At 32.0% G+C, this 21,988-nt stretch overlaps 2 protein-coding genes across 2 annotated transcripts; both read left to right on the forward strand.

Moving 5' to 3' along the window:
- The first annotated feature begins 353 nt into the window (after window positions 1–353).
- On the forward strand, window positions 354–2,222 carry LOC139902340 (uncharacterized). Its single transcript, XM_071884979.1, has 2 exons — window positions 354–1,464; window positions 2,188–2,222. Exons 1-2 carry the CDS (start codon window positions 354–356, stop codon window positions 2,220–2,222), a joined length of 1,146 nt encoding a protein of 381 aa, XP_071741080.1.
- A 1,520-nt stretch (window positions 2,223–3,742) lies between these two features.
- Window positions 3,743–5,140, forward strand: LOC139902341 (uncharacterized mitochondrial protein AtMg00810-like). The gene is made up of 2 exons (XM_071884980.1): window positions 3,743–3,814; window positions 4,151–5,140. The coding sequence occupies exons 1-2, from the start codon at window positions 3,743–3,745 to the stop codon at window positions 5,138–5,140; spliced, it is 1,062 nt and encodes a 353-aa protein (XP_071741081.1).
- Window positions 5,141–21,988: the final 16,848 nt, after the last annotated feature.

A 21,988-nucleotide genomic window follows, 5' to 3' on the forward strand; every position in this document is an offset into this window, starting at 1 on the left:
TCATTAAAATTAAAAATAAATATAAATATATACACTTATATTATCACATGAATAGTTAGTTATACATATTAATAGACCATATCTTTATATATTTTGTATCGGATATATTGTAAGAAACATTTAGCACGTTGTTAGCAAGTCAACTATTATAAATTAAATATGTGTATATTAGCCTAAAATAGAAGATAGTGGTTACTATGTATACTTTGTATCATCGGCTATATATGCCACAGATTATTTGAGAATAAAGCAACGATCATCATCTTTCATGATATCACCCTAATCTCACGATCCTATCCTTCTTCTTCTTCTCTACAAACCGCAATTTTTTCCTCTTCTCAAATTCAATTCCAATGGCAGAAACAAACAAGTTCCACTCTGTAATCACAGTCACAAATATCAAAAACACAATCCCTGTCACTCTAGACATGGACACCAGCAAATACATGTCTTGGGTAACCTTATTCAAAACCCATTGTCGTGTTTATCAGGTGCTTGATCATATCATCCCCAAATCACAAACCACTGAATCATCATCGACTACAATCAACACCACCCCTAATTCGATTGTCAACAAAGAGACGTGCGATCGATTGGACCCCATCGTGCTCCAATGGATCTACGGGACTATCTCAATTGACATGTTGGATAATATCTTAAAACTTGATAAGACGGCTCCAGATGCGGTTACCGCATCAAGTCAATTTTTGAAGACAACAAAAACTCTCATGATGTTCATCTTTGGCACAAAATTCTCCAATATTCGACTAGACAGCTATCCAAATGTGACTGCATATTGCCAAGCTCTCAAGACAATTGACGATGAACTAGCAGATGTTGGTCCCTCACTTGAAGAAGACCATATCATTTTGCAGCTTATCATTGGGTTAAATAACAACTATGATCATGTTGGTTCTCAAATCTCTAATACTAAACCCTTACCTTCGTTCTACGAAGCTCGCTCAACCCTAATCATGGAGGAATCATGCAAACAGCAACAAGTCGCCAACACACCCGTTACTCAAACAGATACTGTTCTTATGGTCAATTACTCGCAAAATTCATCTTCAATTAGCAACAATCGTAACCCCAATTCATTTAATCGGGGTCATGGTCGTGGATCATACAATGGTTCATCTCGTGGTAATAACCGAGGAAGAAATTCCAATTACAGAGGGAGAGGAAATCCTCGTCCCTATTTTGGTACTACAAATGGGCCTCCGCAATGGGCTTTTAAACCATGGACAGGTCAACTAACCCATTGGAGTCCATATCCCTGTCCCTATCTCACTACCACCATGAACAGGCCCAATGGAACTCAAGGCTCATATCACGGAATATTCGGCCCACATCCACAGTCTTCTTATGCTAATTCAGTGGCATCTACGCCTACTGACATTGACTCCGCCATGTATACTATGAGCTTGAGTCCTCCAGACAACAATTGGTATATGGACACTAGGGGTGTTCATTTTCGGATATCCGAAATTCGGATATCCGAATTTTTGGATATCCGAAAATTCGGATAGTGAAAAACCCCATCCGAAATTCGAATCCGAAATTTCGGATATCCGATTTTCGGGTATCCGAAATTTCGGATTCGGATATCGGATTATCCGAATATCCGATATTTTTGAAGAACTTCGAATATTTTCGGATAATTTTTCAGATATTCGGATAATTTTCGGATATTTCAGATATTTTTCGGATATTTTTCGAATATTTCGGATATTTTTCGGATTTTTTCGGATTTTTTAGAAATTTTCGGATATTCGGATATCCGAAAATTTTAAAAACTCCATCCGATATCCGAATCCGAAAAATCGGATATCCGATTTTCGGATATTTTCGGATTCGAATTTCGGATAATTAGGATTCGGATTTCGGATTCGGATATTTTGAACACCCCTAATGGACACGGGTGCTACATCACACATGTCGGGTTCTCAAGGTAAGCTCATGTCTTATTCTCAATCAAAGCTACCTCATTATATTATTGTTGGCAATTGAAATAAAATTCCAATTCATGATTTGGGTCATTCCCTTCTTCCATCAATCACTCGACCACTGTACTTGATTAATATTTTTTATTCACCCAACTTAATTAAAAATCTAATTTCTGTTAGACGCTTATCCATTGATAATCATATATCACTTGAATTTGACCTTTTTGGTTTTACTGTGAAGGACTTTCCAAAGGGGACCCCCATTTTGCGGTGTAATAGCTCAAGTGACCTCTACCCATTCAACGGCCCATTATTACAACAACATCTAAAGTAGCACTATGCTTTTTCTGCTATTTCTTCTGATTTATGACATCATCGTCTCGGTCATCCGGGAGATTCTATTCTTAAAAATCTTAGCAATAAACGTTACATTGAATGTAATTCGAAGATTAGTAATAAAATTTGTCAATCTTGTATTTTTGGCAAACAAGTAAAATTGTCGTTTTATCCATCTAGTTCTTTGACTTATGCACCATTTGATATTATCCATAGTTATTTATGGACTACTCCTATTGCTAGTGCACAAGGTCACAAATATTACATACTTGATGACCATACAAATTTGTTTTGGACGTACCCACTTGGTCACAAATCTAATGTCTATTCTACCTTTACCACCTTTCATGCTTACATTTCTACTCAATTTAAAACCAAAATCAAAACTTTTCAATGCGATGATGGAACCGAATATAATAATCACATTTTTCACAAATTTTGTAATCAAAATGGCATGGCTTTTCGGTTCTCTTGTCCTTATACATCTTCCCAAAATGGCAAAGACGAGCGTAAGATTCGCGCCATAAATAACATCATACGCACTTTAGTTGCTCATTCTCACGTTCCTCCAAAATTTTAGCATCATGCACTCGTGATGGCCACATATATCCTAAATATTCTACCAAATAAAAACTCTAAACACTTTTCTCCAACACAACTTCTTTATCATCGTACATCAACTTATCAACATTTACGGGTATTCGGATGTTTGTGCTATCCACTCATTTCGGCAACACAATGCAATAAACTTCAACCTCGATCACTTCCATGTGTTTTTTTTTTGGATATCCGTCAAACCATCGTGGCTACAAATGCTATGATCTATCTTCCAATAAAATTATTATTTTTCGTCATGTCATATTTAACGAAACCAAATTTCCTTTCTCCACTATCCACACTCCAAAAAATGATACCTACAAATTCCTAAATTCCCCCTTTAATCCTATATTTTTCTCGACTCAAAACTCGAATCCAACACACCAGCCCAACTCGTCATCCTCTACTATTGGGCCAAATTCATCCTCACCACCTAGCCCATCCCAAAACACTACAACTTCAGATAATCCTCCACATACAGTACATGAAAATCAACCAAATAATCCCAATACTTCAATTCTCCTTATGTTATTACACTTAACGTACCAACTTCTTCCACTACTAACCTAAATAGTCCTTGTCCTACTATCAATTAAACCATTGCTTCTGAACAATCCAATTCTCTCAACTCAAACACAAACTCACCCTCTCGGTCCACTACATCTAATAACTCTAATACATCTAATACACCTCCTTCCTCTCCTACTGTTGATTCCACTATTCCACGTCGAACCATGACGACTCGAGCTATGTCCGGCATTTACAAACCCAAAGCGCCTTTTAACTTATCCACTACAACCTCTATCTCTCCTATACCATCAAATCCTAAAATGGCCCTTAACGATGAAAATTAAAAAAATGCTATGTATGATGAGTATGTGGCTTTGATTGATAATAAGACTTGGACCTTTGTCCCACGAGAACCTAATATGCAGGTAATACGATCGATGTGGATTTTTTGGCACAAAATAAATTCCAATGATAAATGTGAACGGTACAAAGCACGATTAGTCGATGATGGACGCTCACAACAACTAGGTATCGATTGTAATGAGACATTTAGTCTGGTTGTTAAACTGACTATTATCCGTACCGTCCTTAGCATTGCTACTACCAAATCATGACCTATTCACCAACTTGATGTGAAAAACACCTTCTTGCATGGTAATCTTCAATAAACCGTCTACATGTACCAACCTTATGGTTTTCGGGATCCTCATCGTCCCGATCATGTATGTCGTTTGCAACGTTCGTTATATGGTTTAAAATAGGCACCACGAGCATGGTACCAATGTTTTGCGGATTTTGCAGCTCGCATTGGTTTTAAGCACAGTAAATGTGATCACTCACTATTTACTTACCATCATGACCTTCTACTATATGTTGATGACATTGTTCTCACCACCTCTAATGACAACCTACGAAAATCTATGATATCTCTCTTTGCAAAAGTATTCGCTATGAAGGATTTTGGTCCACTAAACTCTTTTTTGGGTATTGTCGTAACTCGAAACAAACAAGGTTTATTTCCTAGCCAACAGAATTATGCATTGGAAATTATTCAACGTGCCGGTCTTACTTCATGCAACCCAGTTGCCACACTTGTTGACACTCAAGGTAAACTAGGTGATTGTAATGACAAACCGGTCACCAACCCTACCAAGTTTTGTAGTCTCATGGGTGCTCTTCAATACCTTACATTCACACGTCTGGATATCACATATGTTGTTCAACAAGTGTGTTTACATATGCACGATCCTCGGGAAATGCATATGAATGCGATTAAGCGCATTATACGGTATTTGCAAGGGACAATTGATCTTGGTCTCCACATCTCTAAGAAATCCTCTCATAATTTAGTCTCCTACACTGACGCCGATTGGGCCGGGTGTCCCAATCCACGACGATCCACATCGGGTTATTGTGTATTTTTAGGAGACAATCTTCTATCTTGGTCCTCAAAACGCCAAGCCACTGTTTCTCGTTTTAGTTCTAAAGATGAATACCGGGGTGTAGCCAATGTAGTCGCTGAATCTTGTTGGTTGAGAAATCTTTTACTAGAACTCCAATGTCCCGTCTCTAAGGCTACTCTCGTTTTTTGTGACAATATCAGTGCTATATACCTTTCTGGAAATCCTGTACAACATCAACGAACGAAACACATCGAACTTGATATTCACTTTGTCCGAGAAAAGGTTGCTAAAGGTCAAGTGCTTGTACTACATGTCCCAACTCGCTATCAAATAGCAGACATTCACTAAAGGGCTACCGAGATTACTTTTCATAGACTTTCGTTCCAGTCTTTGCATTCATCCACCGATCGCTTCGATTGCAGGGGAGTAATAGACCATATCTTTATATATTTTGTATCGGATATATTGTAAACATTTAGCACATTGTTAGCAAGTCAACTATTGTAAATTAAAGATGTGTATCTTAGCCTAAAATAGAAGATAGTGGTTACTTTGTATACCTTGTAATTTGTATCATCGGCTATATATGCCACAGATTATTTGAGAATAAAGCAACGACATCTTTCACATCTTATATGTACTTATAGTTCTATTTATTATTACTTCATTACGCACTCTTTGTAGTGATTAGTTCACTATTAATAGAGTTTGACCAGTTAACTAAGACATGAAATGATTTTGTAGATTATTAAATAATAAAAAATATCATAGAATGACATTTATTTGTTGAACAGAATAATTGAAAAAAAAGGTCACGGTGTAAAAAAATTCCTTTTTGCTACTACATACAACCAGGCGAAAATTAGAAGGGACATGGCGACCCATCTCCAGATTTGTAATTTTTACTGCAAAAATTTTAGATTTTTTCGATTTTGCTCACTTAGATTTTTTTCAAAAGCCTTCATATTTTGCCAAAAAAATCTTCATATGTTGCCTAAAACCTTCAAATTTTGTCCAAAAACTTCCATATTTTGTCCAAAAAAAAGTTGTTACTGTTTTTTAAAAAAAAAATTCGTCTCCGGTGAAAACAAATTTTGCTCCCACCACAGCATACGACAATACAAGTTTACAATGTTAAATATGTTAAGCGATGGCTAAACTTGTCATCCAATGGACTCGGATCGTCTTACCTTGCCTTTATCCTTTTAATTGATCATATGCTCATAACTATGGGAATAAATAAGATAACGACCGATAAGTTTTTTATTTTTTTAAACATGTTATTCACGACAGGATTCGAACTAGGGATGGCAATGGATCAGATATGGAGCGGGTGATGCCACATCCATATCCATATCCATTTAGTTTTTGTTCATCCATATCCATACCCATATCCGTTTAGTTTCAAGTCATCCATCCATATCCATATCCAGTGGATTAAGCGGGTTATTGGATATCCAATGGATATTTAAAAAATGTTATGATATTTTCTAATATACGATTAAAATAAAAACGTAGTATAGCATAAATAAATATAACATGACATAATTAAATTCTATCCATAAGAATGTGTAATCTTTGTCGAAGATATAACAAAATTTGTTAAATTTTACTATAAAACATGGATTATGAAAAATTAAATATGAAATTTGTAAGTTTATTTTATTAGATATGCGTGTTGTGTTGTAATATACTATAGTTATTTCATTATAAAATTGAAAGCAAAATATAAATCTAATGATAAATGAACTTGTAATAGTAAATATGTAAGCATATATCTATATTTATGTATTTGTATATGTATTTCGAGTAGTAATGGATATATCCATGGATGAAACTTTCATCCATGTTCATATCCATATCCATTTAGGTTCATCCATATCCGTATCCATATCCATTTAGATTCGTCCATATTCATTACGAAGCGGGTGGATCGGATGGATATCCACCGGATCGGGTGGCCATTGCCATCCCTAATTCTAACTAATACTTTCAAAATTAATAAGACTAAAAAAAAGCCAGTTTGGTGATCATGACTGATAATTAACAACTGGTCACCAAAGACAACCAATTTCGAGACAAAAATTTAAACCATGAAAATCACACTTGTATTTCAAGAACAATAAGAAATACTCTATGACATTTATTTGGACCGTAAAACATCACTTTTCGTAAGTAAAATTTCAGTAATAACAACAACAAAATTGTTATAAATGATGACTTACTACTTTTAACTCTTCAATATTGCCCATTACACTCGGAGATAATCCGGTAGAATCCTATACACCATAGTATAAAAAATACGCCCATATTATTCACACAAAAAAAGTAGTACTAATATTAATTTATTCAAGGAAATAAAAACTGAACATGATTCACTACAGTTAAACTATATATATTAACAAAAAGTTAATCAAAATGATAAATTTTAATTCTGCCGCTTAACTATTAATTAACTAAAACATGAACTATCATAGTCAGTTAAACTAACACAACTTTCTTGCTCCTATACTCCCATCACTTCATGAAGAACCAAATTCGGACTTCAAGAAATCATTCAAATCCGATATCTCCGATTCGAGAAAAAATTCCGGAAACGAATCAGTTTCAAAATCGACATTGCCATAATCATCACCCATCAACTGTTCCATTGTAGAACAATTACTAGAATTTAGTAATTCATCCACATCAAAATTGCTAACATTGTCATGCATTGTCATCGAGCTGCCGTCATCATAATCATCATTCTTCACCATCGAATTCACGTTTACCAAATTAGGGTTTGAAAAATATTGCATATCGATCATGGGAATATTCTGAAACTGATCATACTGATTTTCACCATTATTCACGTTCACCAAATTAGGGTTCGAAAAATATTGCATATTGATCAAGGGATTATTCTGAAACTGATACTGATTTTCACCAATAAACCCTTCAGGAACCAAATCATAGTTGCTGCAATCGGTTCGACCCGGGTTATTGTTTTCTTGAATATTTTGAATCAATAATGTTTCTTTAATAGAATTAATTCTGTTTCTGACACAATTGATTTTATTGTCCAACTGATAAGCGAAAAGATTCAAACTTTGTGATGAAGCATCATTCAAGAAATCAAACCAAGAAGGGTACTTGATTTCAAGATTCTTTTTCTTGGTCTTTTCAAGTTGTTTTTTTCTGTCGTTAAAAAACCCAGATAAATCATACGATTTAATTTTGCCAGGATCAGTGGTTCGATACAATCGATAAAGATCAATGGAAGAGTTGAATTTATGAAGATCATCAGAAGGGAAAATTTGGGGTGTTTCTTGAGGGTGATTGTAGATGATCATGGTGACGCTGACGTCACAAAGTTTTGAGAGTTCTCTGGCTTTCTTGAAGATGCCTTCTTTTCTGACGTGGAATGTTTTGTTGCGTTTCTTGAGATCTTTGATTGGTTCCATTGGTAGTCTTGCACGACCCATGTTTTTTTTTTTTTATTGATGAAATTTAGAGAGAAAATAAAAAGATGAATAATGAGTAGTTAATGAATGAATGAAGATATATGCCACTGTAGTACGTATATATAATGATATATACTCCGTATAAAATCGTATTGGGGTGAACACACTTAATGGGGGGTTAGATGTGTTAAGATTTGGGAATTAGTTTTGGGCCAAACAGAATTTTGTGCCGTTGCCGTACTTGTGTATCAAGGCACAATATAATTAATTAAACGAGTAAAATGGCTAATATAATTTTAATCATGAGCCTTAATAAAACAACACACTAATTTTGTTAGGTTTGCTGTATATATACACTCATTAATAATGAAAAGGTTACTTAACTACAAATTATTAAATTAGTTTTAATAGTAAATAACCTACAGTACAATCATTAATAAATTACTCCGTATAAATAAATATAAACACTATCATATACGGAGTACTACTCCGTATTAAATTAATTAAAGTCAGAGCTATATTTTAAAATCTTTTCGAGTAGTCTAAGTAAAAAAATTTGATCATTTTCTTCGTTTAATTATACTAATCAAAGTAATTATATTAAAATTTGTTGGGTGGGAATGTAAGAATTCACCGTGAGATTTTCTTCCTGCGAGATGGTATGACTTGTTCGTTTCATTAAATGATCGGTGAGTGAATTTCGACATCACGTTCAGACACGTTGGTAACTCCTAACTTTCGTTTAATAAATTTTTTTTTATTGGTCTTATAAACCTAAAAAAAGTTTTAAGTCTAAGTTCGATTATAAACTATCACATTGTCCTTGTAAAATTATAAATCAAACTTAGTGTAATATTGTATGCTAATTCTATTTCTATTTCTATTTATTGGTCAAAATAACAATGTTTTATCTAATTTCATGAGAACAATGACTATTTTGGACCAATCTAACGGAGGGTCGTACTATTTCGTCAAACGAGGTGGCACTAACTGACGCTTTCTGACGCTGTTAACAGGGCGCCAATTTTCAACGGAAAAGTGGCGTTAGTCGGAGGACTGATGAAAAAAAAAGAGTCGACGTCAGGTGTCGCGATCTGATTGGTGGGAGCATGCTAGCCGTTTTCAAACGACTTTATAGCCGTTGGACTTCAAAAAAAAAGACATACAATTTTTATCTATAAATACCTATTATCATCATTCATTTTTACACACCAAAACATTTATTTTCTATCATTTTTACACATTATAACTAATATTTATATAATTATGGCATCGTATTTACATTGTCATGTCACAGGCCAATTTCACTTTTTGGCAAAAAAGTAGAGCGACTACCTGAGATATCACAGACATGATTAAAAATGGTCTTACACGCAATTCTAGCTCCTTGCATTCTCACTTTGAGGGTGAGAATGCAATGAGGTTTGTTTAGAAGAATTTTGTTTCTTATAGGGTTCTTTACGAAGAATTTATTGTGTCTGGTATTGTCTTGGTCCCTTGAGTTTATATATTCACTCACTACATTTACATGTTAATAAAAACTTACAATACAACTTGTTAATACATGGTCGATCCTGAGAATTTAGATGCCTAGAGCGAGGTGAAAAAAAAGACCCCTAAGCCCCCAACAACTAATATAAGCTATATAATAAATGATAACTTACGTCATATCATTAAACATAAAGAATATAACATTAGAATTACATACCGTAATAGCTAACATATAATTTTTGAAGCTCTCCTCGTATTCTTGGTAGCAAATTATTTAATCACTTCTTCACAGTTTATACTCTCTAAGATTTCATTCTCAATAGTCATCATCGCCAATCCACTCAGTCTTTGTTGGGACATTGTTGATCTTAGGTAATTTTTCAATAATTTCAACTTTGAAAAGCTCCTTTCTGCAGATGTCGTTGTAACTGGAATAGTCAATAATATTCTATATGCAATCATCGTGTTTGGAAAATTTTCTATAAGCCTCTTGTTCTTCAACATGTTCTTGCCCTCCTGCCTCTTCTACATTTACTTGTACATGCTCTTGCTCTTCAATAGTAGGTTTTTTTAAAAACTTATGTAGTGAACCAGCTTGAGACTTTTACATTTTTTCATCATCTATTTTTCTCATACGTTTTTCAGCACCGGATAAATGTTTGGGAGCCATCCCTAATCAATAACCATATAAAATTTAATTATAGATTCAAACAAGGAGTTTACAACAATCATAAAAAAATATAAATCATAAAAGTTAAAAAATAACATGAAGTAATTGATTGTCGATTTGCTGGTTTGTACGCAATGGAGTATTGGAGTAATGGAGTAATTGATTAAATCAAAATTCAAGACTTTATGGTTTGTAGGCTTCTGTTGGCTAAATCACGTTACAACAATGAACAATCACAATCACTTTATGGTTTGTAGGCTTCTGTTAAGCTAATAACTAATTAAATCAAAATGTTGCAAACTTCCAACAGACCACCACCACCAGTAGGATCGATACGTCATAATTCTTAAACTCATAATTCATTTAAAATTAACAAATCGAATTATCAAAATTCAAAATCAATAAGACAATATCACAATAAAGAAAAATAGAATTACCAATTGCAGTACGTATATGATCGGACTTCAGAGTTCGGAGTATCGAAATATCGGATATTCGTAAATTGTAATTGAAGAGTCAAGAGAGTGACGTACATATAGCGGTATAGGATAGGAATAGCGGAAGAAAAGGGTTAGGATACGTACACCTTATTTGGTAAATTGGGCTTATTTTTTGGGCCTAAGCAATAAACATATACAATTAACTAATTTTTTTTTTGCCCCTAATATTGATGGGCCCTGTGCAGCTGAGCAGTCTGCACAGTCATTGGGGCGGCCCTGTGTTAATATAAAAAAATAATAGATTTATTAATAAGTCATACACTATAACTTATTAATGCAATAATGTAATGAATTTATCAAAATTTAAAGTAAAAATGTCAAACTCCCATCCAATTAACTAGGGGAATGTGACGACCCGAAAAATTTCGACTAATTTTAGACCAAACTCTCGATACGATATTATATTTTTGACACGTTAAGAAAAGCCTGTTAGGTTGAGTCTCAAAATTTTTTGAACTGTTTTCATATATTCAATTATCATTCGACCATTCCCGATGATTCACGAACAACTATTTGTAAATAGATATGTGTGTATATAAATAATAATTGGACGTATAATTTGAAATATTAAATATTGTTATTAAAATTAATTATGTAAAATAAAATAAAAATACGATATTATGATAATTATTATTTAAAACATATCTATATAAATAAATAAAGTATATTAAATATATATTTTGTGATTTCGAATCTATTTAGTAAACGACGGTAATACTCAATTGTCATCCGAATAATATTAAGCAAGTTAAATTCAAACTTATGTGATTTTAAAATAAGCAGTGATCCGAAAAAGAGTTATATAAATTATAGGCTTATTAAAAGTATATTTAGGATCTAATTATTAAATTTTTTTAACACTTTTTATATTTTACATAGGATCGAGGGCGGACGGTTGATTTAATTTAATTAGTTAAACAATTAATAACCGTAATTATAAAATAATAATTAGAATAAATAAAGATATTTAATTTGGGACTTTTCCAAAGACTTTTATCTGCCACTGAATTATTCACGAAGCACGATTTAACACTCCGTAAAAATTGTCGGTAATGAACTTACAAAATCTCGATGGCTCCACTATTTACCACTGTATATGATTATTATTCTGATGGTACCATGTTTGATTATTATATAAACATACTGTTTTTGTTGTTACTAAGCCACTATCTATTTAGTTCCTTTATATATAACACTTATATTTATCATATTACAAACTAACAAAAATTTGTATTGAGTCACTATCTAGATTCACCTTTCTGTCCATCTTCTTTCAATCAATCTTCCACTGTTTTCAATTACCCAACAAAGAATCGAAATCATCGACCATTTTCAACCCACTCATTGCATCTTTTTCTATTTCTAGTCATCATCAATTATCACAATCTAATAATATCTATATATACCTTTACATTTACGTAACATTAATATTTGAAACCCATCATCTATTATATATACGTGCAAACTTATACATAAACCATAAAAACTTAACACATCTACATCGAGACACCAACCCATAATCCAATCAACCACTTCACTGTCGCGAAACCAATTGAACCATCACTATGCTATACGTTTACTGCGGCAGTATAAACACCATCGGAGAACCACCCTCTTTCTAGTCAAAAACCCAAACAACCACAGCCCACCTGCTATTTCTCAGCTCATGTGTCACGTCCTCCAGATAGGGCCTGGAAGAATAACGTGACTTAATATATCAATTCACAGTTGTATAAACGAGAACGACTCTACATGAGACGTTTTGTTGAGTTTTGCAGCGGAAGATAAATATGTCTTTAATTGATATGATATGTAATGAAGACTCCAAGCATAGCAAGCAATCATCATCAAAGCAGTAGATATACAGCGAAAGCAATATTTAAGTACCTGAGACAAAACATGCTAAAGTGTCAACCAAAAAGGTTGAGTGAAGTTCATAGGTTTAACAAAAAAGTTTGTCGTTGTTTTAGACCACAAGATTTAGTTTGTAAAGTTGATCTCCCGCAGGATCAACAAGTTATGCCAATGCGTGATATTTAGACTAAACGTTCAAGTTTGCCCCATGACAAGTTGTGTCTGTCCTTGTCGGTTTAATTTCATTATTAAGTAATACAATGACTTGGTCAAATGTATCGGGGACGTTACTCCTGATAGGCCTACCCCCAATAATCAAGCATGCCGCAGTAATTAAAAATATCACTGTAGGGACTTAGTCGGACATAGCCGGGTATAGCATAGTTTAACAGTTTGGTACTTGTGTCTAAATTGTAAAAAGTAAAAACAGCATGTGTCTCACCCCAAGTAAAGTAAGTAATTTTGCTAGCAATTAAAGAGGGGCTATGAATTCACCTTAGTAAGTAGAGAGAGAGAGTTATTCCTCGGAATAAAGAGTTGAACGAGTGAGCAGGAAAGTCAACATATTGACATTTAAGAGTAGTTAAGTGTTCTGCCCATGTTTAAGTTTAAGTATGTGTTTAAGTATAGTTTGTTTTACTAATTTTCTATTCCTAGTAAGTTACTATTTTTATAAAGTTTCCATTTTTAGAAAGTTTCTTATTTTACTAAGTTTCTATGACTAGAGAGTTTCTACTTTTATCAGTGTTTTCCATTTTAGGATACTTGCCGTATTAGATAAGCTTCCAATCACCCCTTTCCCTTCGAATGGCTAATTTAGATCTAGGGGCTTGAGCCATAGGACCCTTTAAATCGGAAATCCAAACCCTCTGCCTAGAATCTCATAGAAACCATTCGTCAAGAAAGTTCGAAGATCTATACATCTCTAATACATATCCCAAAATGTTTTTATGTTACAATATAAGTAGTAGGTTATAGGTGCTAGTAATAGTAATAGTATATACATGTTATTTATTTTATTTTTAATTGCATATAATTTATAACATTATTTACATGTTTCGGTAAAAATAATAACCGAAGTAAAAAGTAAAAAAGTAAAAAGTAAAAAGTAAAAAAAAGTAAGAAAAGTATACTTACTAGTAGTAATTCTTCAAAGAGAGAATGAGAGAAATTTTGGTGTGAGTTTGAATGAGAAATGAGGGGTATTTATACTTGAAAAAAATTAGGTAAAAAGAATAAAATAATTAAAAGAAAAAGAAATATTTTAATTTTTAATGGGATTTTAAAATTTAAAAGTATTAAATGTTAGGTCATGGGATAATGCACAAAATAAAATAATAAAAGTAGTTTTCCATTATAATTTTTAATTAAAAAGTAATTTATTTATTTATTTATTTATTTATTTTATTAAAAAAATCATTTATTTTAAGGATTTTTTTATATATATATTTTTTAAAATAAACAAATTGATTTACTACTTTTCCAAGAATATTTGTCAATATTTTTTTTTATTCATAATAACAATATTGATAATAAAGATATTAATTATTGATATCTTGTTTAAAAAGGATATTAATAATAAAAATATTAATATATCAAATTAATGCGTAATTACTTACAAATAATTATTCGTGAATCGTCGGAATTAGTCGAGGTTAAATGAAATCATATAAAGATTTTTGTTTAAATTTTGCCGAAAATTTACGGGTTGTCACAGTATCCCCCTGTTAATAGAAATTTCGTCCCGAAATTTAGTTGTTGCCATCAGTCGGCATTGTTTGTAAACAGGTGAGGATATTTTCGTTTTATTTGGTCTTCACGTTCCCAGGTATGCTCGGGGCCTTTCGTGAATTCCAGCTAATAGGATATTATTTTGTTTCCAGCGTTTAAATCTTTCGATCCATAAATTCTACGAAGTGCATTTTATTATTAATGCGGAGGTTATCTAAAGGATTTAACAAGAGTGTCATTGATTAGGTTTTCCTCAGAAAGAGATGATGACATTATACAAGCATTTCAATATACATGAAATGTGTGATGAATAATAGTGAGCTTATTTAAACCTTGAGCGTTTATGCCATAATATTAGGGTAGACAAAATAGAAAGGAGTTCATGAAAATCAAGGTCACGATACTTGATAGAGATAGTCATTGTTTTCAACAGGAATATCTTAATGATGAATATGAGTTGGGAAATAGAGTTTTACCAATATTGGGTAATATGGAATGATATGATTCGATTACAAGAAGAGTATAAACGAAGCTATCGTAAAAGATTGAAATGAGGAAATTAAATGTCCGCTTTAACTTTTGACTTAGTCACGATTGATTTTCGGAATTCAAGGGATTTAAAGAAATCTTCATAATCCTTATAAGATTTGATTCTCCGGTAATTACGGAAATTAGGATTTTCTTTAATTAAATGCGGTGAATTGCCTCGATTGCTGTGTCTGGAATTTTGCTATAAATTAGCTTCTTCCGTTTCATTATCTTCACCACTTCTATACTTTCTTTCCTCAATTCATATTTCCAAAAGATTTGTTAATATGCTCAATCCAGTTCTTGTTCTTGACCTTATATTGGTTATCGCCACAATCTTCCTTCTTTTCCAACTCCTACCAGAGGAGTCTGTTTACTTCTATTATGCTCTAGGATTTATTGTGTTTTTAGTTCTCCCGTGTCTTTATATTGCTATACGCATTGATATACACGGTTTGTAATTTCAGTGTTGTTATTGGGCTTTATATTTTCCCTTATATGTCGGAGCTTCATGATTTCGTAAAGCAAGTAACGGTCAAGAATTCGTAGGTATGAAGTTTCGAATGATCATAATATACAAAGCAGAAGGAAGGGTAATAGCACGATTTGATTTGTCAAATTACCAGAATATTCGGAAAGATAGAACTATCAAGAAAAATATTTTCTTGATATGTTTCAGAGTTTAAATGTAAGAGTCGTGTAACATAGCAAACGATGATTATAAAGTCTATGAATCATCATCTTCCATTAAAAATTTAGCATGACTTACTGTAATATAATCACGTTGGCCTGACGTCATTATATTATACTAACTCATGCTTCAATTCCCAACACTACTTCAAATCATTCATAATTTAAACTTGAATTTTACAGAATATAAAAACTAAAACAGTTTCCTTTATGATGTGATAAAGATATCACAAAGAGATAATTAATTGCTGACAAGAATCGTTATAAAGATATCTTCAGAAATATAGAGGACATTTATAATGAAGGATACGATGATATCTTAGAATTTCTAAGATCCAATGACGAGGAAAATTCTTTTGTTTCCTCTGCATTTAATGCTACCATATCTGAATCATTGGTTATCAATCCGAGATGGTTTCAAGAAATTTTATTTTTTAGATGATTAAACGCTGATTGTAATTGTTAACGGATCTAATGGTTAATGAATAGGTGTTAAAAGTAATGAATGATAATTTTGATGGTTTGATGTGATAATTCATTGCAGAATACAAATGAATATAATTCGTGAATGTAGTGATCTTTAGGAAGATAACACCTGCTAAAGCTTTACTTGAATTCTGATATGTTAATTTCAGAATGTGTAATTGATTTTGTATGAAGATGATTGTGTATCATTATGAAGGTAGTGCGTATAATTAATGATTTATGAATCCAAATTGAAGAATGTACAGTGTATTAATGTGAGATGTAAATATTTCTCGGGTATTACCTACCCGTTAAAATATTTTCACAATTAACAGTTTGTACAATAGAATTTACAATCTTTATGAAGATATACGTTCATATATGTATTCTTCAGATATAATCATGGATTTAATGAGTTAATATATATTAAACTCATCTGTTTTGCGGTTTGGAACGAGAGTAAATAATCTCCAAAACCTTAGAGATTTCATAATTGTCGCGAAATATTTCGCTAATGAAGTTATGAATCAATACATTCATCGTTACACTTGATTTATTATGAAATGGAGTTTATTGTGTTGAAGCAGTGATTAACAATTGTTAAGTCATTAACGAAGGGTGTACATCATAGCATATTAGTGATATGAATTAACCAAGTAGTACATACTGGTTGAGATTCACACGTAATTGCTTAGTACGACAAGATTTATTATTGTTCCAAATCATATATATATAAGGTATATATATATAATTCTTCACGAAGAATGAGTCAATACATCTTAGCTCATTATTACTAATATTCCTTGGTATCTATGGGCGTATGATGTTGATGTTTGAGATACTGAGTGTGATGTTGAGGCCTGGGATGCGGATGTTGTTATTGATGGTGATGATGGTACTGGTTATGCTGCTGGTGCAGCTGATGCTTGTAGATATCGCACCGTATTCTCTAGTGCCACCACTCGTGCGCGAAGCTCGTTGACTTCTTCTACTATTCTGGAATGATTGGCGGTTGGAACAAGGGAGTGAATAAGATCTAAAATCTTTGATATTATATATTCGTGACGGGATACCCTGAAAAGAAGAGAGAAAATTGTGTTTCGAACTGGTTCGCCGGTAAGCGCCTCAGGTTCTTCGTCAAGAGGTGAATTTGGTTGGTGGAAGGGATCACCTTCTTCTTGCCTCCATTGATTGAGTTGGCTACGAACCCATCCCCAATTTATCCAGAATAGATGATGGCTGATTGGTTCGTTTGTTCCGGTTACGCTGCCGTTGGAGCTCGAGGAGTTCGAGAAATTCATATTATGTGTTTGGAATAGGGTTTGATATGAAATGGGTATTAAATACTGAATGATATATTCGTCTCCTTGAATACGTATTTATAGCAAAAAGATTTCCGTAATTTACGGAGGAAATTTAGGAAAAGTGGTAGACAAGGTCTATTGGGATAGATATGATAAGATATGATTTGTCTATACTCCAATAATGGCAGTATGACGTGTCGAGATTATAAAACGATAAGTATGTAATCTAATAATCTTTCGATTAAAGACTTTCAATTCGTATACTGTGATAACCCAATGACATTTTCCGGTTCGCAAACCGATGCATAAAGGTATAAGGCATATAGGTACGTGATATAACAGGGAGTTATATACGTTTGAGTATGAATAGTAACAATTATATAAGTTTCAAAAATCATGGATAATATTTTATGTAATACATATGTAATACACAAAACCATGATAGATGACATAGGAATGTCAGGAATTTCAGAAATCAAGGTGTTGCATTTAAATGCGGTGGCATAATTGGATAATACTTAGGGGAATTAGCAGAGTTCTTAGATTAGCTCGACATTCTAAGATAAGTAAGTTCCTAAAGTATAGTGTAGCATTTAACAGTTAAAGGCAACAAGTAAAGGCACTACGGTCAAGGAAAGTTGTAGTCCTACATTACTAAGGTACCTAATTGTATAAGGCACACATAAAATGCAATCCTGGTTCTCTACAACAACCTGCTCTGATACCAATCTGTCACGTCCTCCAGATAGGGCCTGGAAGAATAACGTGACTTAATATATCAATTCACAGTTGTATAAACGAGAATGACTCTACATGAGACGTTTTGTTGAGTTTTGCAGCGGAAGATAAATATGTCTTTAATTGATATGATATGTAATGAAGACTCCAAGCATAGCAAGCAATCATCATCAAAGCAGTAGATATACAGCGGAAGCAATATTTAAGTACCTGAGATAAAACATGCTAAAGTTTCAACCAAAAAGGTTGAGTGAAGTTCATAGGTTTAACAAAAAAGTTTGTCGTTGTTTTAGACCACAAGATTTAGTTTGTAAAGTTGATCTCCCGCAGGATCAAAAAGTTATGCCAATGCGTGATATTTAGACTAAACGTTCAAGTTTGCCCCATGACAAGTTGTGTCTGTCCTTGTCGGTTTAATTTCATTATTAAGTAATACAATGACTTGGTCAAATGTATCGGGGACGTTACTCCCGATAGGCCTACCCCCAATAATTAAGCATACCGCAGCAATTAAAAATATCACTGTAGGGACTTAGTCGGACATAGCCGGGTATAGCATAGTTTAACAGTTTGGTACTTGTGTCTAAATTGTAAAAAGTAAAAATAGCATGTGTCTCACCCCAAGTAAAGTAAGTAAGTTTGCTAGCAATTAAAGAGGGGCTATGAATTCACCTTAGTAAGTAGAGAGAGAGAGTTATTCCTCGGAATAAAGAGTTGAACGAGTGAGCAGGAAAGTCAACCTATTGATATTTAAGAGTAGTTAAGTGTTTTGCCCATGTTTAAGTTTAAGTATGTGTTTAAGTATAGTTTGTTTTACTAATTTTCTATTCCTAGTAAGTTACTATTTTTATAAAGTTTCCATTTTTAGAAAGTTTCTTATTTTACTAAGTTTCTATGACTAGAGAGTTTCTACTTTTATCAGTGTTTTCCATTTTAGGATACTTGCCGTATTAGATAAGCTTCCAATCACCCCTTTCCCTTCGAATGGCTAATTTAGATCTAGGGGCTTGAGTCATAGGACCCTTTAAATCAGAAATCCAAACCCTCTGCCTAGAATCTCATAGAAACCATTCGTCAAGAAAGTTCGAAGATCTATACATCTCTAATACATATCCCAAAATATTTTTATGTTACAATATAAGTAGTAGGTTATAGGTGCTAGTAATAGTAATAGTGTATACATGTTATTTATTTTATTTTTAATTGCATATAATTTATAACATTATTTACATGTTTCGGTAAAAATAATAACCGAAGTAAAAAGTAAAAAAGTAAAAAGTAAAAAGTAAAAAAAATAAAAAGTAAAAAAAAATAAAAATAAAAAGTAAGAAATGTATACTTACTATTAGTAATTCTTCAAAGAGAGAATGAGAGAAATTTTGGTGTGAGTTTGAATGAGAAATGAGGGGTATTTATACTTGAAAAAAATTAGGTAAAAAGAATAAAATAATTAAAAGAAAAAGAAATATTTTAATTTTTAATGGAATTTTAAAATTTAAAAGTATTAAATGTTAGGTCATGGGATAATGCACAAAATAAAATAATAAAAGTAGTTTTCCATTATAATTTTTAATTAAAAAGTAATTTATTTATTTATTTATTTATTTATTTTATTAAAAAAATCATTTATTTTAAGGATTTTTTATATATGTATTTTTTTTAAAATAAACAAATTGATTTACTACTTTTCTAAGAATATTTGTCAATATTTTTTTTATTCATAATAACAATATTGATAATAAAGATATTAATTATTGATATCTTGTTTAAAAAGGATATTAATAATAAAAATATTAATATATCAAATTAATGCGTAATTACTTACAAATAATTGTTCGTGAATCGTCGGAATTAGTCGAGGTTAAATGAAATCATATAAAGATTTTTGTTTAAATTTTGTCGAAAATTTACAGGTTGTCACATCATGCTCCTGTTCGAACCAAACAAACCTCAAACACCCTTGTCACCTGCTGCTGTGTTCCCTGTTTTTCCAGAACCAAAACCACCCACAACCATCATTCACATCAGCGTTTACTATCTGCTGTTACTAGATCAATTCTGTCCAAAGTCGCCCAACCATAACCACTGCTACCATAGTTAATACTGCTGTTATAATTCTGTCCACCTTAAACCGTCACCATTATACTTTTCTTTATTTATTTTCTTCTTTTGTTCGAATACCAATCATCAAGAATAGAAGCATCCCTGGTTCGAGCTTGTACTAGCTTGGTTCTGTTGCTGCATTAAATCAAAAACCCAAGTTAATGAAAGATGCATTTGTTGGTCTCAAGTTTGACATGACTATTTACCTGATCCAATATCCTTTGTGCAGTTGATAAGCTAAAGATAACATGAGATTAATATATGATACCTCTTCAAACTGTAGCCATCAAGCTTCATCTCAATGTATGGTAAGATCCTATAATTAAGTAATTTAAAGTTTAAAACTTGTAAGCAAGCACTGAATAGTTACAACTTCAGATGAACGATGATATATTAATTTAAACCTCATATACTAATTCGATTAATTAAGTAACATGAAGATTAAAAATCATACTAATACCAACATCAAGTAACTGCAAACTAAAACCCATATTAACTTGAACAAAATCCTAATTTAAAAATGCCAAACCCATATGAAAAATATTAATTATACATCTATATCAACATACCTAAATATTATTAATTTTATGAAATTTCTCCTAATTCCACCACTGTAATCAATTTTAGGGTTAAGGATCTGAAATGAATCATTAAAAGCTAAACAGAAATTAAAACATGATTTATCAATTACTCACATAACGACTTCATAACCGATGGCTCCTCAAAGCGATGAACAACCGACTGTCCCTTCAAAGACAGTAAGACTGCAGTCCAGTTTTTGTTTTCACTCATGTTAAATAACGATGCTAATGAAGATTGATGATGACTCTAAACGATGATGATAATGAATTGATTCCCTATTAAACATTTATGATCTTTGGTTGATTGATCTGTTGAAAAATCGAAAAACCCTAAATCGTGATACGTTTTTCTCTGCATTTTTTTTTTACTTTTGTTTTCTTGATCTGGTTTGGAGCAGACATAATAAACCCCGTAATGGTTTTTATTAAGTATTATTATTATAATATATTATTATTATTATTATCATTATTATTATTATTATTAGTATTATTAAGATTTTCATATAAAGATTTCAAAATACATTACAAATTTTTATATTTAATACGTTAATATTATTTAAATTTGCATATAATATTATTAATAACATGTACATAATTATTTATATATTAACTAAATATATTCATATAAGATAAATTGTAATATATATTATAGAACATTAATTAGACATTATTATTATTAGTACTATCTTTATCATTAATATTAAAATTATCATTATTATTATTATTATTAGAATTACCATAATTTTTATCATAATTAGTATTATTTTATCATTATTATTATTAGTACTATTAATATATCAAATATAGATTTTCTATATAAAAATATATTTTTGACATAAAACCTAACCATATTAATACTTTTGTAATAAATGTTAATTATCTATATAAAGATAAATATATCTAATTATTATTAATAAAACACATGATATAAAATAACAAATAAAATCACTAATAAAATATATATTTGTTCGATTACCATTACATGTACTAATATACGTGGTTGAATAATATAGGTTCGTGAATTCGAGGCCAACTCTGCATTGTTCAATGTCGTCATATGTATTTTACTACAAAATACAGTATTGTGAGTTCATTTGC

Source organism: Rutidosis leptorrhynchoides, chromosome 3, assembly GCF_046630445.1.
Source record: "Rutidosis leptorrhynchoides isolate AG116_Rl617_1_P2 chromosome 3, CSIRO_AGI_Rlap_v1, whole genome shotgun sequence".
Taxonomy (NCBI): Eukaryota; Viridiplantae; Streptophyta; class Magnoliopsida; order Asterales; family Asteraceae; genus Rutidosis; species Rutidosis leptorrhynchoides.

Coding starts and splice junctions, on each gene's coding strand:
- LOC139902340 (XM_071884979.1), top strand. CDS start 354: ATGGCAGAAACAAACAAGTTCCACTCTGTAATCACAGTCACAAATATC. Junction 1,465..2,187: donor TTGGTATATGGACACTAGGG/GTGTTCATTTTC, acceptor TTTACTGTGAAG/GACTTTCCAAAGGGGACCCC.
- LOC139902341 (XM_071884980.1), top strand. CDS start 3,743: ATGTATGATGAGTATGTGGCTTTGATTGATAATAAGACTTGGACCTTT. Junction 3,815..4,150: donor CACGAGAACCTAATATGCAG/GTAATACGATCG, acceptor GGTTTAAAATAG/GCACCACGAGCATGGTACCA.